General features: G+C 35.9%; 2 protein-coding genes across 8 annotated transcripts in view; both read right to left on the bottom strand.

The window, feature by feature from the left end:
• Window positions 1-19,701, bottom strand: part of LOC136038686 (protein-associating with the carboxyl-terminal domain of ezrin-like) — a 42,487-nt gene that overhangs the window by 10,422 nt on the left and 12,364 nt on the right. For all 7 annotated transcript variants that reach the window (XM_065721974.1, XM_065721972.1, XM_065721980.1 and 4 more), the window contains 3 exons: window positions 12,390-12,569; window positions 7,712-7,874; window positions 840-1,014 (listed from right to left, as the gene is read on the bottom strand). In XM_065721974.1, the coding sequence (XP_065578046.1) occupies window positions 840-1,014; window positions 7,712-7,874; window positions 12,390-12,569 (518 nt within the window). The remainder of the gene's footprint in view (window positions 1-839; window positions 1,015-7,711; window positions 7,875-12,389; window positions 12,570-19,701) is intronic.
• The window catches only part of LOC136038689 (uncharacterized), a 97,678-nt gene that overhangs the window by 73,806 nt on the left and 4,171 nt on the right, over window positions 1-19,701 (bottom strand). The window lies entirely within an intron of this gene.

The raw sequence follows: 19,701 nt of genomic DNA, 5'->3' as shown, positions 1-19,701 counted from the left end.
TAAATAGTAGGGTTTCCGTTTGTCAACTGATTTTAAAACAAAAAATCACAAAAAAAGATATAATGAAGCGGTACTTGCGTCTTATAGCCATGAAACTCCAGTTCTGTCGTGAAGTGAAGTTTGGTCAATGCTAATGAAATAACCGTTTTTCAGACCATGGAGTGAAATTCAGTCAGTTTACGATCTGTGTTCATACGAAATAGTGTCTGACCACGGATGTTGTCTGACAATTGTGAGAACCAAAGGCCACACCAAGTGACACAGCTAAGCTTACGCTGTACAACAGACTCAAAAAGGCCACAAAAGTTGGGAAAACCAATAAACAATGCAGCCCGATTCTTAGTCGTCTTATGATAAACATGCATGTCTAACAGCATAATAGATATTAGTAAGGTATAGCTGAAAAACAGCCTACTTATGTTTTTATCAATTAGAATATTCTCTCATATGAGTGATGTCGTATTTTAATGTTGATTTAGTCGATAATAGCACTTGCCAATCACGAACTGGCCAGCCATCGACTATACATGGATGTTGTGTTGGTTTAGGGCTCACAAGCTAATCCCATCTTCTGAGGATGTACCTGCTGTCTGGTATATGCTTGTCGCCACGGCAGTGACGGAATTAGTTTTTTCCTTTTTCAGAATTCGCTTCTTTGTATGACGAAAGCCATCTTTTTTTTTTTTTTTTTTTGCAAAAACATTTTTAAACTTGGTTTTTACGACACTAGGTAATATGAAGACCCCGGATCATTTTATAAACTACCAGGTAATAGAGAACTAAGACAAGATATTTCGCCTTTATTTCTATGCATAAAAAAGAAGATCAAATAAACTTACTTGAAAAAGGCCTTCCTTTCAGACGGCAGCCTAATCAAAAAATTATCAAGGAAAGTTAATGTTTCCAAGAAAGGATCATGAAAAAATATATGCTTCTTGACTTCAGATATATTAAACAGACCATTTTCTACAGCATCTAATAGGTATTCTAAGAATTCATTGGTGTTGGGCAGATCTAGAAAAAAATCAACTTTTTTAGATAAGCCAAAAATGATACAAAGGGAACAAAACTGCATATATCGTCACTAGTACATGATATAATGTTCTGAGATGATATCGAAATTTAAAGACCTAAGTAGTCTTTAGTCATAGATAGAGAAACAGACCTGATGGTGCATCTATATATACATATATACATATGAAAGGGTTGTATATATTGATTCTCATTGTCTTTTGTCTTCTAACTGCAGACAATGTGAGCCTCTTCTTGATATCATGGCGTCACCTAAGGTTCGATACAACTACCCTGGGAAAAATACGAATTTTCTTTGAAGTTGTGACCTATTTAGATCGTTCTTTTGGCCACAAATGTCAATATGCCAGTTAATAAAAAAAAAAAAAAAAAAAAAAAAAAAAAAAAAAAAAAAAAAAAAAAAAAAAAAAAAAAACTATGTAACCGATTTCAAGGAAAAATAAACAAATATAAGCACGATTATTGCTCGTTTGATTAATTTAGAAAAAGACATATAATTCTAATAATCAGATTTTTGTTGCCAGTTGTCAATGGTTCCTTCCACAAAACATTTTTGCTCATCGTACGGAGATTGACACCAACAAATTCGAAAGTTTGACCTCGCGATTATTGTGTTGTCATCGGAGGTACCGATCGATTTGGAAATTTATGTCGTTAAACAGTACATCCAAGGTGACCTTTACTGAAGTCGAGCGTAACTCAAGAAATGTGAACTTCTTTTCCCAATTTTTCCCCAGTAATTATATTTGCCTTAGTTATGTATATGTTGTAGCACAATTCAGTAACAATAAGGTGGGTTCCATTACACATCCCTTCTGAAATATCTAAGATACAAAACACCATAAATATTGTATTTTTCTTTATTTTTAAGTCATAGGGAGGAAATCTGCAATATCAACACAATTGAGAAATTTTAGAGTAAATTCAATTCCCCCGTCCTGCTTATCACTTACAGAATCGTTACATATATAAGATTTGTTTTCCCCCAGGAGGCGATCGAAAATTTTCACGTTTATTTTATTAACTTCTTTGTTGAGCGAAGCTAAAATAATGCAATCCTTTCCTAAATCAAAGCTTTGATTAACCAGACATTCTGTAAATAATTCCACAACTAAATTACCACTGGAAATCAGGATCAACACGCATATTTTTTCTGATGAAAAATGTGTGAAATGCTTCCAAGGATGACCTTTTTTTATTGTCAATTCAAGCATTTCATCGCGGTTGCTTCGAAGTTTAACTGATGAACACTGTCGGAAATCACCCCCAGCAACTAGAACTTTCCCTCCAAATGACAAGTCTGAATATGCAATAGACTGCAAAAACTGATCCATATTCTGTAAGCCAAACTTGGGTAGCATCGGTGCTTTGCCAAGTAGGAACACCTTCCCTTGATCTATTTCTAAAACTTTCTTTGAACCTTGTCTTAATTAAATAAAAAAAAAAAACAAGTTTTTTTAACTGAAAGTAAGGAGCGACATTGAAACTTAAAACGAACAGAAATTACTTCGTATATGAAAGGGCTGCTTCCTCATCAACGCCCCGCTCTTTACGCTACAGTTTGACTCTTTCTCTAAACTCTACTTTAACAGCAAAAACTTTAGAGTAAAGAGCGGGGCGTTGATGAGGAAGCAGCCCCTTTCATATACGAAGTAATTTCTGTTCGTTTTAAGTTTTAATGTCGCTCCTTACTTTCAGTTAAAAACTTGTTTGTTTTTTTTTAATTCCTGAACGTTTTTGAATTAATCCATTGATTTTGGCTCTCCGCAGATGAATAATTAAAACGAATCTGCAAATTTATTTTTTTGGCTAAATGGCTTTCTTTTGATCGAATGGTTTTGAGAAAAAAAAAGAGCGGGGGAGGAGGTTTAGTTGCCCTCCGATTTCTTGGTTACTTAGAAAAGCAACTAGAACTTTCATTTTTTTACGAATGTGTTTATTAGTAAAAGATAGACGTTACTAACAAATTAGCTTAAATAACGAACTTTTGGATTCTCATGTTTTTATTACGTATATGAGGGGGTTCAACCCCCCGTCAGTACCTCGCTCTTTACAATAAAGCTAAATTTCGTCCCAATTCCTTAAGAATGACCCCTGAATCACAAAAGCCGTAGAATAAATAGTTGAAATTACTAAAAATACTTTAGCATAAATACCGAGGTATTAGGAGGAGGTGAGCCCCCCATATGCGTAATAATTTTTGTTCGTTTTAAGTTTTAATGCTGCTCCTTACTTCCAGTTGAAAAAACTTTTTCATATTCATTTTTTCATTTTTTTTTTTAATAATGCTATAAAATCCTGAGCTTCGTTCATGGAAATTTTCTTCCCCCATGACAAATTCCTCCATGGAAAGTTCCCCCAACATATCCCCTCTTCTCAACCCCTCCCCCAACCAAAACATTCCCCCGAAAACGTCTATACACTTCCAAATAACCATTACTATATGTAAGCACTGGTCAAAGTTTGTAACTTGTAGCCCCTCCCATGGGGACTGTGGGGGAGTAGGTCGACCCCAAAGACATAGTTATGAGGTTTTTTGACTACGCTGAACAAAATGGCTATCTCAGAATTTTGATCGGTTGACTTTGGGAAAATAATTAGCGTGGGAGTGGGCCTAGGTGCCCTCCAATTTTTTTGGTCACTAAAACTTTTCATTTCCGTTAAAAAGACCCCTCCCGCAACGCTCTAGGACCACTGGGTTGATACGATCACCCCTGGGGAAAAAAAAAAAAAAAAAAACAAACAAACAAATAAACACGCATCCGTGATCTGCCTTCTGGCAAAAAATACAAAATTCCACATTTTTGTAGATAGAAATTCCTACAGTAGTGTTCTCTGATACGCTGAATCTGATGGTGTAATTGTCGTTAAGATTCTATGACTTTTAGGGGTTGTTTCCCCCTATTTTCTAAAATAAGGCAAATTTTCTCAGGCTCGTAACTTTGATGGGTAAGACTAAACTTGATGAAACTTATATATTTAGAATCAGCATTAAAATGCGATTCTTTTGACTTAGCAATTGGTATCAAAATTCCATTTTTTAGAATTTTGATTACTATTGAGCCGGGTCGCTCCTTACTACAGTTCGTTACCACGAACTGTTTGATTGAATTTGAGTAAAATAGAACTTTAAAGCCAAAGGTCTTGTGTGTTGTTTACTTAAAAGGCAATAAAGTCATTGCAATTCCAGTAAAAGCCATACATTCTAATTTACGATCTTAGCCACAAGGAATGTGATACAAGATTTGATACACAAATTTTTTACCGGTACCCCTGTTCCATCTATGATTTTTTTTACCCAACATAATTAGGATCATTGAATCAAATATTATCTATAAATTCAAGCTGTTTTCATTGCAAACTCCGATACACATTATCACCACTATCAACAGACTCCTTAGAATTTAGAAATTCAAAGTTATGATCATTTTCGTAGGTCTCAATGCTGTCTATTTCGTATCGATCTACTTAAATTCCGACCTCCTATTGCCATCGCATTATACTTGGATGCAATAAGTAAGATAAGCACGTTTAATTGCAGCATCTTCAGACAAAATATTTCGTCACACTTGCCGAATAGAACCCCCTGCCAACTAATTTTTCTAATCTTTCCCAAAGACCTTCTGGAGCTGTAGAATTCTCGACATAAAGAATATGTGCGAAGAGTATTTGCATTAAAGAAGGCATTTTGGATAGTGCCAATTTTTCTAGGATATCCAAACACAAATTCAAGGCCATGAGCTAGGCATGCTTTTTCTTTGACCCATAACGAGAGTTATTCACAGGAAGGAGATCTTCAAAAATTGTTGAATCCTTCAAATGATAGAAAAGTACTCGCAAATAGAGGCACTCTAGCTTTGCTGCTAAATTTACATTGTGTATTCGACCAATGACACCCAATCGACGGATTCGTGGTTCCCATGCGCTCGTTTTCCCATTCCATCTTAAGTTTTGAAGTATTTCCCGATAATATAGTAATTCCTGGTTATTTTTATTTGTTTCAGTGCCTTGTTGTGTCGAAAATACGCATCTAAAATTAAGCCTTGTTGTCCAATATCTACCAAATCTTCTTGGGCTTAGCTGATATCTTGCATTTGGTACTGTCCAGGTAAATGAATATTTATACGGTGAAAAAATAAATCCATACGTACACAATCATTGCTCTTTTAAAGAGATAGATAGATAAATTTATAGACGGAGAGATAGATAAATATATGAAATAAAAGTATTAAGGGAAGTTAAGAGATACATTCTTAGGCCAAAATAACAAGGTTATATTTTCAACTGTCTTGACTAATATTTCCATGGGGGAAGGGAGTCTCCATCCAGATCTATGAGGAAAGGTGGGTAGCTCCTGCTTTGCGTTGGTCTATTTCCACATCACATTTAACCTTCCAGCCAAGAGAAACCCAATGCGCAAAACCAAGTTAAAACAATATTTGATTCGCCTAAAATATACGCAGAAAAAGTGGCCAAGACCTTTGTTTTCGGAGCAGTCAGACACGACTGTCTTCACAGACTTCATCAGCCAGCGTAAGTCAAACAGTCTACAAGTGAATGAACACAAATTTAAAGTTTTACGATTTATTCCACTCAAGCGAGATGTCACAATCCCAGATGTTCCGTTTCCAATTGTTTCCCCTGCAATAATCCTAGGCATAACATTTACAAGTGACTGCTCGTTTAAGCTGCATGTAGACAATATTGTACACAAAGGTCACAGCCCAATCCAGAGTTGTACAAGTATGCGCAGGTTAGGCTTCACTGATCATCAGCTCCTTCTGCCGTATGCAACCTACATCAGGCCTATCCTCGAGCATTTCCGTTGTATTTCTATTCCGTTGGGGTCCCCAAACTCAGAACACAGCTTATATGGCAGCTGAGCTAGAAGATGTTCAAAAACACGCTACTAAGATAATACTCGGACCCAGTTTCGGCAACTACAAAAGTGCCCGTGAGCTCTTAAATCTGCTCACCTTATTCGATCGAAGTAATGAGTCAATAATGAAATTTGGGAAATCACTATTAACAAATGGGAAGCACCAGTCCATCCTCCCACCATCCTCATCGATCAGCAAGCATACTAGGCATTACAACAAACTAGAACCAGTCAAGTGCCGTAGGAACAGATTCGCAAACTCCTTTGTACCATATTTCCTAAGTCCATTGAAAGTTGTGCTATATTTCGTAAGTGTAGCTAAAAAGTGACCATTTTGTGATTGTAAAAGTAGCGTAATTTAGCGTTCAGTTTTAAGCGCTAAGATAGCATTTCATTAAATGAATACGAACGAATATAAATACGAACGAACACGAAAATATATTGGTTTGCCAAAAAATAAGGTCCAAAGAAAGGCCAAAAACTGTTTTCTTTTCAAGTGGCTTAAAATATATATCCCTAAGTCACACAACCATGGAAACCCTAATGTTAAAATGAATATTTAGGATGGTACAACCCCCCCAAAAAATATTCACTTATTATATTCACTTCAATTGGGCCAAGTCCCTTGTCAAGGGTATCACAATTCACAGAAAAAAGCAAACCTAGTCCACCTGAAAATGGGACAGAAAACATTTTTCTATAAACCAAGGTTGAGAAAATCACCAATTAACAACGACCAAAACTGGAACTACTGGAACTAACATTGACACCGGTGCACATTATTGACTACATAAGTGACGATCTCGAGGCTGTTCAACAACGTGCGACAAAAATCATACTGGGCCCTAAATATGATACGAATGTAATTGCAATTACAACGTTGAAAATACCGGCGTTGAGAGAACAGAGACTCATGTAGTCACTGAAACTAAAATTGCAGAACAAAGGGAAGCTCGATTAAGACAAAAAATTGAGGAAACAAATCTGGTTATATTGATTTGTGACGTTCTTTTTTTAGACAATAAGTCTTTTAAATTAATCTCTTTTTATTAAATGACCTTAGTATGTCTTTACTTAAAAAGGCAACAGTCGCAAAAAAATATAACGTAAAAAATCTTTTAATAAAGTAAATACTCAATGGTGTCTATGACTTTAGGCCTATAGAAGACTAGAAAATATGCAGATCTTCACTTTAAATTAACAATAATTTTTCTCCCAAACAATCCAAAATTTTTATATTACTGTAATTTATAGCACTCAGCTACAACTGAACAAAAATTTTAAGTCAACATTCAAATTTTGTCCGAAATTTAAATTCCAACTAAACGTATTAATTCTGAGACACAAAAGCAACTTTACAAGGATTCCTAATATTAGCCAATAATCAAAATTTGTAAATTTGAAACGAGCTGGAAATAATTTTAAAAATCGTGTTTCACAAAAAAAATGTTTTAAAGAAAACCAAAGAGCCACATTAACACCTAAAACCACCAGAAAAAAAGGTGATATAATAATCCAAATTAAGCGCACAGAAATTACTATCCATGAATAAATATAATCCAAAAAGAACAGAAATTGAAGGAACAGTAATATCAACATAAAGACAAAGCATACGAATTCTAATGAGCAAATTATGAGCAAGTGAATTCTAAAACAAGCAGAAAGTAAAATGAATATTCAGGTCAGTGTTTACTAAGTTAAGGCTACTTAAATATAGCGTATACAGAGATTTCCTGAATATGAAGGGTACTATCCACCGACAAATGGCTGCAATTCTTTAATAATAAACCGAATACTCACTACAAAATTTCAATGCCTCAATTCCAAATTCAGCCAATCCTCTTAAATCATTTATGATATCTTCCTGCTGACTAATTTCTTTGGCATTGTGGAATAAACCCAGTTTCCACATTCCAGATGAGGTAACAAAAACATGTTTCGTAGAAAACCCGCAGAGATGCACCTATAAAAAGTATAAGGAACTTCATTTCCATCAACAATTTTCTCTGACAGTTTCTGAACTAAAAAAAAAACTCTACCGGGACATTGGACATCTACCGGGACAGAAACCAGGTCTTTTTGTCTTGAAAAAAGGGGGCAATGCCTGAGAAAAAAAATCTCCATGAGGGGAAACGATACCCTATCAAAGGCACAATGGAGAAATCTTATAATGTTCAAACGACAATCTCAGCCAAATATTGTACATTTAGATTCTATATGAAAAATAAATACCTATTGTTTAAAAACACTATTTTTAAAATATACTAGTCAAAAGTTTTATTCAATGGAAACTTTTAAATGGATTTTTGCAGGTCAAAAACCACTAAAAATAGGAATATCAGAGCTTTTAAGTAATTTTTGACTAAGACATCTCTCTGAATAACTTTTGGAAAAAATGAGCTTTATTTTTCATTTATAATCTAAATATCCATAACTTTAAGTTGGTTGCCAAAAGAAAATATAAATTTGTTTGCTATATACATAGGAAATGGGGCGTCAAGGCTGTAAAAACCTTATGTAATATATCCCCTCCATCCTTCAGGTTGAGGGAAAATTTGTAAAACAGATTTACAACTCAAAAGCTCGTTCTAATTGGAACTATCAAGACTTTCAAACAGCTTCTGACCAAGACATTAAAAAAAAAAAGATCCAAGAAAGAAAAAAAATATCCAAAAAATTTCAGTAAAGATGGGCTTCATTTTTCTTTTATAACCTAAACATCCACAAACGTATGGTCCACTAAATGTCCAAAAAAAATAAAATGTCCACACTAAAAAAAATGCAAAGCTGTTCCCTGTGTCACTATGAAAAGGGGCGTCAAGGCCCCAGAAAGCTCTTGCAATCAACTTAATCCCCAGGATGACTTAAAATCTGAAAAAAATAATTTCCTTTCTCAACACTCATTTTTAACAGATATTTATCACTATCAAACTGTTCATGATAACGAACTGCAAACATCAACCTGTGATCTTGCTCGTTAGATTATGCAAAATATTTTGAACTCTACCAAAGTGTCTACTGCCTTTTTATAGAATTCGAATAGGCGTTCAACCTCATATGGAGAGAAGGCCAATGACCTATCTTTCTTCGCTTTGGCATCCCACCCACCTTGGTTTCCTTGATCAGAGACATGTACACGAAATTCGAAAGCCATGTTTTGACAGAAAAAGGACTTAACAAAACCTTTGGGAACGCTGACTGGTGTTCTCCAAGGTTGCTTGCTATCACCACACCTCTTCAATCTCTTTTGAAATATCGTCCTTTAACCCAGAACAGATCGTCCGGTGCCTCTGTAGGAGAAATAGTGACAGACAAACTAGCTTATGCCAATGATAAAGACCTAATGGCCTAATCCTTAATAATTTCCAATCTCAGGTCAACATCTTTCACACGGTCACCAGCCTTTTTGGGACCACCATAAACACCTTAAAATAAAAAGCCGTAGGCCACTCACGCATAACTAATTACCAGGTTAATCCAACTCTCCGAATTGGAAGTGATAACACAGAGCGGGTCAACGAGTTTACCTACCTCCATGGCCAACAAAGCTCTGACAATAACAACTACAAAGATATTTGTAGTTGTCTTTTGTGATTTTGTAGTTGTAGATAGTTGTAGACGTCTGGCACTTTCAAACTATTTAAACTCTGTTGCCCATCTAGAGGAGCAAGAACTTATCAAAAACGGTTAAAGTAAGGCTATTCAACTTACTCACCACTCCCACTTATTTATCACTGCCAGAATTGGACTGTTAAAAGAAATTATCAGTTCTGCATCACACTGCCCTTGAAATAAAATAATTACGACGGATTGCTGGTTTCATTTACCAGAATAGGATCTCCAACCTTAAACTTCTCCGAAGTCTCAGGGTAAAAAATTATTATCCTCGACAAAAAATAACAAGAACAGCTTAAATGGACAGGACACACAGAACGTATTGAAACCACTCGTTTTCCTAAGATAGCTTCTGAAAACCATGTACAAAGCTCTTGTTCTAGAGGACACCCCAAAAAGATGGATAGGCATTGTCTCGTCACCCAACATGCCGCACCTTCTCCACCCAGCAGAAATAAAGTTCATACAAAACCTATATCGATAGACTGGTGAAAGAAGGCCCAAAACGACTTTGGAAGACGGATGGGACTTTAGTCACGTCATAGAATCCACACTTTTAATCCGATATAGGATCCGCACTTTCGAGTCAAAATGATTGCACCAAAAGTGTGTTTTCTGAAATTAGTAAATTTAAAGTTTCAACAAATAATGTTGTCTGTTGTTGCTGGTTTCAATTAAATGAGAAAGGTGTTGGGTAGAAGTATCACACAAAGTTAGTTAAGGTAGTATATGAAGTCAATGCTTTTAACTAGAAAACTTCCATGAAGCTTTGACAACATAGAGGTAAGCTTAACCAGTCTTAGGTTACCGAATTCTGACTTATCGGTTCCCGTGTAAAAGGAGGTGACATAAATCATGTTTCTGGAATTTGGGAAACCTGTTAATTGTTGTGAGTTTATTCGTTTTCTTTTACCTTTTTTTTGCCTTCCTTATTCTTTGGGTGATTCTATCAAGCCAAAATTAGAAATATATTGAAAGATGAATATATTGATGGATTTAATTATTGTTCATATAAAAGATGAAAATATTGTCTAAATTTTGATTTTTAGTGTCCTTTCTAAGAACAAAACAGATCGCACCACGACGAGGTGCTATTTTCGGCCACTATGTGACCCAAAACAACAGCTTTAAATAGAGTTAAAATACTGACTACAAAAAACAATTAAATAGCCATCCAGTGTAAAACTTTTGAGAACCCTCGTATAAAACCACCAAGTCGTTAAGGAAATACGACCAAAGGGTAGCGTATTCATCTCAAAGCAAATTTGTGTAAAATAAAGCCAGGTACTAATAATAATTAAGAGTGGGTTGGGATATAACCCTAGCCTTCCCTCATTTGAAAGAATACCTTTAAGTTTAGCGCTGTGCTGTGGGACTGGCAGCTCCTCTGTTATAGCACCGAAATTACAGATGTACACTATATTCATTGGCTTAAATTCACAGAGGATAGGATGCACGAATAGATTACCCACAGGTTAGGATCGTCCGTGCAAAAGTTTGAAAACCATAACCAGAAAATTCTTCTTTATTTCCAAGTTTCAGGTCCTTCTGGAATTTTTTCATAGATACAATTTTTTTTAGTGATTGAATCGAATCACTGGTTGAAGATACCAGCGAAAAAGGCTCATTCAAACGTAGTATTTTTAATTACAGAACCCTTTGAACATATACAGCTTACATTCATACGTTTCCTTAAACAGAGTAAATAATAGTGAAATTTACCAAAGAACGATAGTTATTAAATTTCATACCTTTCAATACCCACCCAGGAAACTTTTTGTTATGACTCCACTTTTTCAGGGGATGAAGCCAGTGTTTACAGAAAATAGAGAATAAACTCATTCAAACGAATTTTTCTTTAACTCAACTGTTTTCTCTGAGTAGCTAAAAACTGTCAAACCCACAGTATCTTATTGTAACGGTACGACATTCAATATCGACATAATATGAGAGAAAAATAAAACTTTAGAATAAGGAGAAGGGGACTGACAGATGCTAATATTTAAAGTTTTATGTATCTAATTTAATTAAAACACAGAGAAGATCCGTTTTACAATATAATTGCTTTAAATGAAAGTAAATAGGCGTACTAAAACATAAACTAGGCATAAACTAGCCAAAAGATGAGGAGGTTACCTTCCACAGTCCATCAGTCTCTATGCTAAAGTTCAAAATGTGCTTTACAGAGGGCGATCAGAGTTCCATTTAACAAATATTACTTGGGTCAGAAGCAGCGGCTTTTCATCTATTAGGAACAGTAAATTAGGGTTTTGTGCTTTCTTTTGTTTGTTTAAAGTAGCCAATTATTTTTGGTTCTATTTTAAAACGTTATTTAGAATATAAAACATATTTCCCCCTCGAAGTTAATTGCACTCAACTCATATAACCCTCAAAATGCTTCTTTTTTTTAATTTCCTTTTGACACTGAAATCTACTTAAAATGAAAATAAAATAAAACTTTTGTTTCCACAAGGCTACTCTCAAAAATTTTTTCACGATATCGTAAAGATTTAACATTAAAAGTCAACCAACTCCTAGAGATTACCTTGGTTTGCTAAACAGGGGTTGCTAGTTCAGCCTCCAGAGCGTGAGCTTGGTAGGTACAATAAGGAGCTTGCACCTGACCCTTCTGAAGATTATCATTACCTTTAATGACAGTAATTATAAAGTCATGGGCCTTTGGAAGAAATCATACCTCAGAATTATTAATTTTTTTCTGCATAAGCTAACCACTAATACAGCTGATAATCATCTTATTACCACGACTAATGCATATCATTGAGCAGCCAATCGGATTACAATTTTTTCCTTTTCATCAAAAAATCGAATAATTTTTTTGTTTAATAAAGAAAAATACACAAACCTCTTTATGGAGGAACTGGACAACACTGAATAATGAATGAAGCCCATGACAAATTTCTTGGTCAGTCACAGTAGTGAAATCAAGTACAGTGCAGTTTTCAACTAAAATAGCAAGGCCAGCATCTTCACTTCTAGATCCAATATATCTTAATATATTAGGATGCCTTAAACTCTTCAAAAACTGAAAGTAAAATAAACAATAATAAGGGCTAAGCCATCACGACAAACGGTTTAACTACTTAAACTAAAGTCTAGCTGTTGAACAACGATACATGTAAATACATGTCAATGTGGAAAGATCTGCATAAATACTGCCAAAAGTACATATTATTTGCTTGATTCACACTAACTTGTCAGTTACTAACTTGAAAGAAATTTTAGCTGGTAAATTTTAAACAAATAGTTTGTTAAGCAGTGGAACATTAATATTTATTTGGTTACATCTTTTACAAAACATTTTGTTGCAAGATATTAATTTATCATAAATGAAACTCATTTTAGACGGAACTTTGTAAACTTAATTTATTTTTACAATGGAACAGAGACGAATGAGAATCTTGGTTTCATTACAGCCCTCTCTCTCTCTCTCGCAATAACCAAACTTTGTAAGATAGTGAAATACTGAATAATGCTTCCTACAAAGTCATAGGGTCTGTGAGTGCATATTTATAATGCAGAATACAGGGCGTTTTAAAATAATAAGTTTACTACAACGAAATTTAACACACTGATTAAATGGTTTCTTCCGTGTGTAAAGTGTTCTTCCATGTTTAAAGTATGGATCTAACAACAGTAGGCCTGTTTTTTTTAAGACAACACTTCATTCTTTTCAGGTAAGAGTTGAATGAAAGTGTGCCATTTCATTCATTGTCTTTAGTCATCATTGTTAGAGGTAGGAGGAGGGGGCCAGAGTAATACTGAGGATGCTCCTTTACACTCGACCAACCGAAATAAATTCAATACTAAACTAGTTTTCAAGGTGTAACATCTAATCTAATTGGATTACATCTTTAAAATCTTGATGATCTGAGCTAGTTGCTCCATTAAATTAATTGTGTTGTTACGAATTGAACAATCTCAGGTAGAATGAACTGTTTTGAACCTTTAAAACTGCCTGTTTAACTTAGTTGAATTAAAGCCTTTTTCTCTCGTTATCGTCTTTTGTTTGAGGCTTCAGAACTTATATGACACAATACAAGAAAAGGGACTTGGCTTTCCAGGATTACCTATTATGGCTTGTTCGCGTGAACAAGCTGATGAACTAAACAAGAAAAAAATTTCGATACACTTTTTTTTGCTATGGGTCCCATGACCTAGAGAATGTTGACGAGGCAAACCTGCTGGATTTTAAAGAAAATTGTCCCTATACCTCTAAGAAAAGCGTAACAGGAGTAAAGAATGCTTTCTGTGAATATGAAAATCATCCAGATATTTCAATTGAAATTTTTAAAAATGGTAACGAGAAAAGCGGAAATACGGAAGGAACTGCAGTTTCTGTAGGCTTAGACGCTCCTATTATTTGTTATCAGGTTAACTCTACTCAAGCAGAGGTAAAGGAAATTAAAGTGGATCGGATGCAGGTCATTCAGAAAAAAGTAATGGGGAAAATTAGTGCGCCAAATGATAGAACGTCAACAATTACTCAGTCTCAGGATGCTCAAAATATTCAGCTTATTGTGTCGGAGATCTACGATTCGATCGTACTTGAATAGAGTAATAAATTAAAAGAACCGAAAAGTCTAAATAGGCCTTAAAGGTCTAGTTGAGTCTCTTGAATTTCGTGTTGAAAAACTTGCAGAAAAGCTGGATGGTTTCGAGCAGTGGAAGCTGCTGGATTCGTTAGTATTTTCTGGACTAAAGAAAATAGCAGGAGTTGAGTTAAATGTGACTGTATTTGATACTACTGTAAACAAGATTGGTAAGTCAACTATCTCAGTCTCAGCTATTGAAGGCTATCGGATTCAGAATTATGAGCCCAAATGCCCCAAGCAATTCTATTAACACCGTGGCACTTGTCCTTATAAAGTTCCTTGAGTAAAGAAATTACTTATGGTGTATTTAGAGCTAAGTCAAAGCTTGCTAAATTAAGAATTTTTGTTAACGAATGCCTGACGAAAACGAAAAAGTGAGCATTTTTATGCGCCAGCAAGGTGATATGAGTACTAAAAGAGTGGAATCACTGGCTGACATGTTGTAACATCTTAATGGAGTTAAATATGTTAGACATAAGGGTTTTTCATTATTTTTATGCTCCCATCTCCCTAGTACTATTCTTTTATTCTCCCATCCCCCTAGTACCATTTTTTTATGCTCCTATCCCCCTAGTACCATTTTGTATGCTCCCATCCCCTATTACCATTTTTGTGTGTGTGAATTTTGCTATCGTTTTATTATTATTATTGTATTTTTCATTATTATCGTGTCAGTTGGTTTGTTCGATGGTAATTAGAATCCATGGTGGATAGTGATTCAAATGAAGCATTACCAAGACATTTAGAAAATCAGTTCCGAATTAAGAATCATATTGAAATTCCTATTGGACGTAATGATTTTCTGCTTAATCGGTTTAAACCTCTAAGACTAAGTACATTTGTCAGGCCATCGAAGAATGGTTGTAGTTCAGATAAAGATGAACAAATATTTCGTCTTTGCGCATGGAATTGCCATATTACGACTGGTTATTTCGATATTTTACACTTGACTGAGGATTCGTATAGTGAATTTGATACAATTAGAATCCGTGAAACGTTTTTGAGTCGGGATCAGTATCTCTTGGCCTATTCTTTTCCAGGTTACCAGCTAGGAGTAATGTGTCAAACTACAAAGAGCCTTGGTGGCGTTGGGTTTTTGGTAAAGATGAATTGGAGTTTGAAGATAAGGAAGATTTATTAATTTGAAATGAAGTTAAGATGAAAAGTGCGTTTTGGAATTAGTAATGATTACTAAAAACAATAAGATGTTTTTAGTTGTTGTGGTGTATAGACCGCCTAGTGCTGGCTCGGAGAAGTTTTTGATGGTTTTTAGCTAATTTTAACCTTTTAGATGTTAGTTCAAATAACTTATAGGTTTTTTTTTTTTTAATTTTATGATTTCATATGATCTTTACCCTTCAGTGAGTTTACCCACGAGGATTTACAGTCATTCTACTGCATTGATTGATAATATTTTTGTTAATTTAGATTACCTGAATCATATTTATGTTGATGGTATAATTTATCCCGGTTTGGACCATTTATCACAGAGATATTTCAAATGTGATTGAAAAGCTGAGTTCTTAGTATTAAAATTATCTGAATTTGGAAAAATGATAAGGATTTTGAGTTATTAAGATTAGTTAGAAATAAAGTAAACTATCTGAAAAGGAAGGCTAAAAAACTGTAAAAAAACAACAACTTGGGAGCAATAATTAGTGGAGAATCACGTTAGTACCAAAAGAACATGGTATGTTATTAATGAGATTATGAGAAGTAAAAAAGATTCTGAGCTACATGCACTTGAAATTGATGGTTTAAAATCACACACAAACATACAATTGCAGATTTGTTTGTTGATTTTTTTTTTTAAGCTTTTGAAACTATACAGCAAGTGGGTAGAGAATATAAAGATCAGTTCTAGAAAGAGGAATGTTTTGACAAAAGAGGAGAAGTTTTGAATTTTCTGTTTGAGTCATGCACTAATGAAGAATTAGAAAAAGGATCAATTAAATCTAACTCAGCTTGGACTGACGGATTAAATCTTCAAGCCTTCAGAGCAGTTATGATTTACCTCCTATCCTGTCTGCTTTGTATCATAAATATCTCACTACAAACTGGAACATTCTCAGACGCCCTAAAAGAAGTAAAAGTGATCCCACTACGTAAAGGGAGTTTGAAATTGAACATAGAGAGCTGGAGACCTATTCCAATCATTCTATTATACTCTAAGATAGTAGAACATCCCTCGACAGCATAGGAGTTATTTCCTATTGCAGGCCTGTATCAACTTCCCAACACCAATAGCCTGGGCAAGAATGTAAATTATAGGCAGTTTAAAAAGGGAAAGAAACTAGCTATTTAACTCTCATAGTGACGAAGGGAACCGAACTGAAATAAATAACAAACAAAAAGCATGATGCCCCACGGGGAGGTTTCTTTTCGAGGTTCTGACCAATAGCCGCAATTCACCCAGGTTCATCATTTTGTAGGTTTTACAATCACTGAACTTCTGATTCAAGCTGATCTCAAGCTAAACACATGGCTGCATAACCGTCTCCGCCGTCTGGATAAGTCAGTGTCTGATTATCATGGTGATTAGACACCATGATCCTCTCAGAAGTGCACTGGCTGGGAAAAGCAACTGCTCAACAATGGAAACACCGGAATTTTCAATTACCATGAAACAAGACGTGAAACTGGAGTAGCCGTAGTCATTTCAAAAACTATGACAAAATCATCAATTAGCAGGAAACCCGTGAGTAACCGCATTATGACTGCTCGATTCCATGGGAAGCATGCCAAAATTACCCTGGCTGCAGGCTACATGCCAACTAATGAAGCCACAGATGACCAGAAAGAGACATTCAATAGCGAACTAAACTCTGTCGTGAAATATGTAAACAGGCATGGCATCCTCTGTGTCAAAGGGGATTTCAATGCAATGGTTGGCAACGATGGAGACTATTGCGTCGAAGTCCTGGGCAAGCATGGTCTTGGAGAACGTAACGAAAATGGAGAGTGGATAATAGAAAGGGCTCAGTCCAATGGCTCAGTTTTGGCTTACACTCTCCTCGCCAAAAAAAAGATATCAACAAGTTCTTCTCCGGAACTGAACTTCACCAGATTGACATAGGAAAAATCAGAACAAACACTTTCTGGTAAGTAAACAACTAAGACATGAACATCTTTAGATGGCTTCGGCGGCTATCACACAGACCTAAAATGATGTCACTAATGAAGCACTTGGCCTGGATTGAAGGGACAGTGGATCTCCGCAAAGTCCTGGGATCTGATCAATAAGAGGGCAAACAAGAAGAAAGCACTTCTCAATACCATGTTCCCTAATGTAAGCCAATCCCTCCAACTGGAGTATGCTATGCTTGATAAGACTATCAAGTAACGCGTCGGCGCTGATAGCCGTCGTAGCCTTGAGCTAAAAGCTGAGAAGGCTGAAGAATCTGCTTCACGGGGAGACTGTTGGTTAGTGTACAGTATCACCAACAAGATGGTTGCACAACACTCAAAGACAGATGGACACGACAAGAATGATACAACACGACTCCTAAATGATCATGACAGAGAAAATGGTTATAGGTTAAAATGTAAAGCATAGAGCACTTGACCCTTAAATTCCAAATTGGCGGTGCTGATCTCCGTTTTAAGGCCCTTCAGTCAAGAAGTGCAATACACACCCTTCCTGCTTACCTTCCCCAAATTTATCTAGGTACCCATTTAGAGCTAGGTCAACTCTGGCTGAGCTTAAAGAGTCACACCACTTATCCCCATCCCAATGCAAATAACTTACCACAGCAGGAATCAAACCCCTGCCGTCTGGAAAAAGGATTTTTCCAGAGGATTTTAAATCAGGCGCGACAATCACTCGGCTAGACAACTATAAACGACAAAGTAAATGAAGCCTGAGTAACAAACTTCAAAAAGTTGCTCAAAGGACCACCACTACTGCTCCTCCGGAGATACCCTTCGCACTATTTCTAAACCTAGCCACTGATATTGAATCACTCTCTTGCAGGGCGATAGCGTAAGCAGCTCAGAATCTCAAGTATGGCAAGTCCCCAGGGGAAGACTGGATCACAGCCGAGATTATTAAATGCACTATAATTGTGCAGACAACACTCTTGGCAAAATGAAAGAAATTCCGAAAGACTGGATGAAAAACACAAACAAAAATATTAAAAAAAAGATGAAGCTGCAAAGTGCAAAAACTGGAGTGGTATCATCCAAGCCTCAATACCTGGCAAACTATTGGCTACTGTCTTTCCTAGTAGGATCATATCAGCATTAAATGACAACCTCCAGGGGAAGTAGCGCATATTCCAGTCAAATAGCTCGTGTAGTGAACTCATATTTACTCTGAGAATAACATTTGAAGAACCTAATAAATAGCAAAATAAGGTGCACTTGGTCTTAATAGACTTAGGAAGCTACTCCATAGTTCGCTAAACCATTTAGAAGGAAATCTAATACTACAGAATACCCAATAAGCTCGTCCAGATCGTCAAACCTCTCAACTAAGACACATAATGCTGAGTAAAGACAAGTAATGGAACACATAATTACTTCTACATCATGACAGGGGTGAAGCAAGGTTTTGTGATATCACAAATGTTATGTTCATCGTCACGTCGACTCTATCCTTCAAGCCTGTGATGGCCATTGAGCTAAGTTAGGAAACTCTAAGATGAAAACTCAGAGATGCTGAATTTGCAGATAATATCAGTCTCCTAGATACCTCCAAGGAAAAGTTTCAACAATACATCAACCAAGTCAGAGACGCTGCCAAACCTTTGAGCCTCAAAATCAATGCCAGCAAAATAAAAAGTATGGCCAACACTGGATCTCCACTTGATTTACACTTTATAAAACATACCATAAAGTAAGCTGTGGAGTTTCTAACTCCACGGCTCCACCATTTCTAAGGAAACTACCAAGATTTGGCGTAGCAAACAGTACTCCCTACAGCTCAATCTAAGGCTGTTCAGCAGCAATGTCCTCTTGACACCTTACAATGATTCCAAAACCTGGCACTTAGAGCAACACTTTGAAAAGAAACTCCTTGTGTTCAAAAATACGTATTTAAGGTGCATTTTAAATATCTATTGTATCCAAAGATAGTAGCCAGAAAGAGAGAATGTACCCAAGAACACCTTACAGAGCAGTTACTGAACTGACCTCTTGAATCACAACACTTCCCTTCAACCTGAATGGGAAGTCTCTGGGAAGCCATAGTGATGGAAAACGACTGGCGATTCTTCTTGGATATCCTATGAGCCTCTGGAGGCAAAGGAGGATCTAAATGGTCCAAGGTCAGGAACTTAGTTACCTTGACCCATACCTCCAAGCAAAATAAAGCCTAAATTATGGATCTTTTCGGCTCTGTTATTAAATTGCAGCTAGTTGTCTAGCACAAACGGGGTTTGATTTTTCACTATCTTTTCAGCATAGTGACATGTTTCCTGACAAGAATAATACTAGAGAGATGCAATGACACAAAGCAGTTATGTCCACTTAGTGAATACTATACATCCAAATTTTTAAAGATGACAAGTGGTTTTTTAGGGAGGGGTGATTGTCTGATACTTCAAAAAAGTAAGGTTTTGT

Source organism: Artemia franciscana, chromosome 18, assembly GCF_032884065.1.
Source record: "Artemia franciscana chromosome 18, ASM3288406v1, whole genome shotgun sequence".
NCBI classification, from domain to species: Eukaryota; Metazoa; Arthropoda; class Branchiopoda; order Anostraca; family Artemiidae; genus Artemia; species Artemia franciscana.
This window is presented reverse-complemented; position numbering and strand designations above follow the sequence as displayed.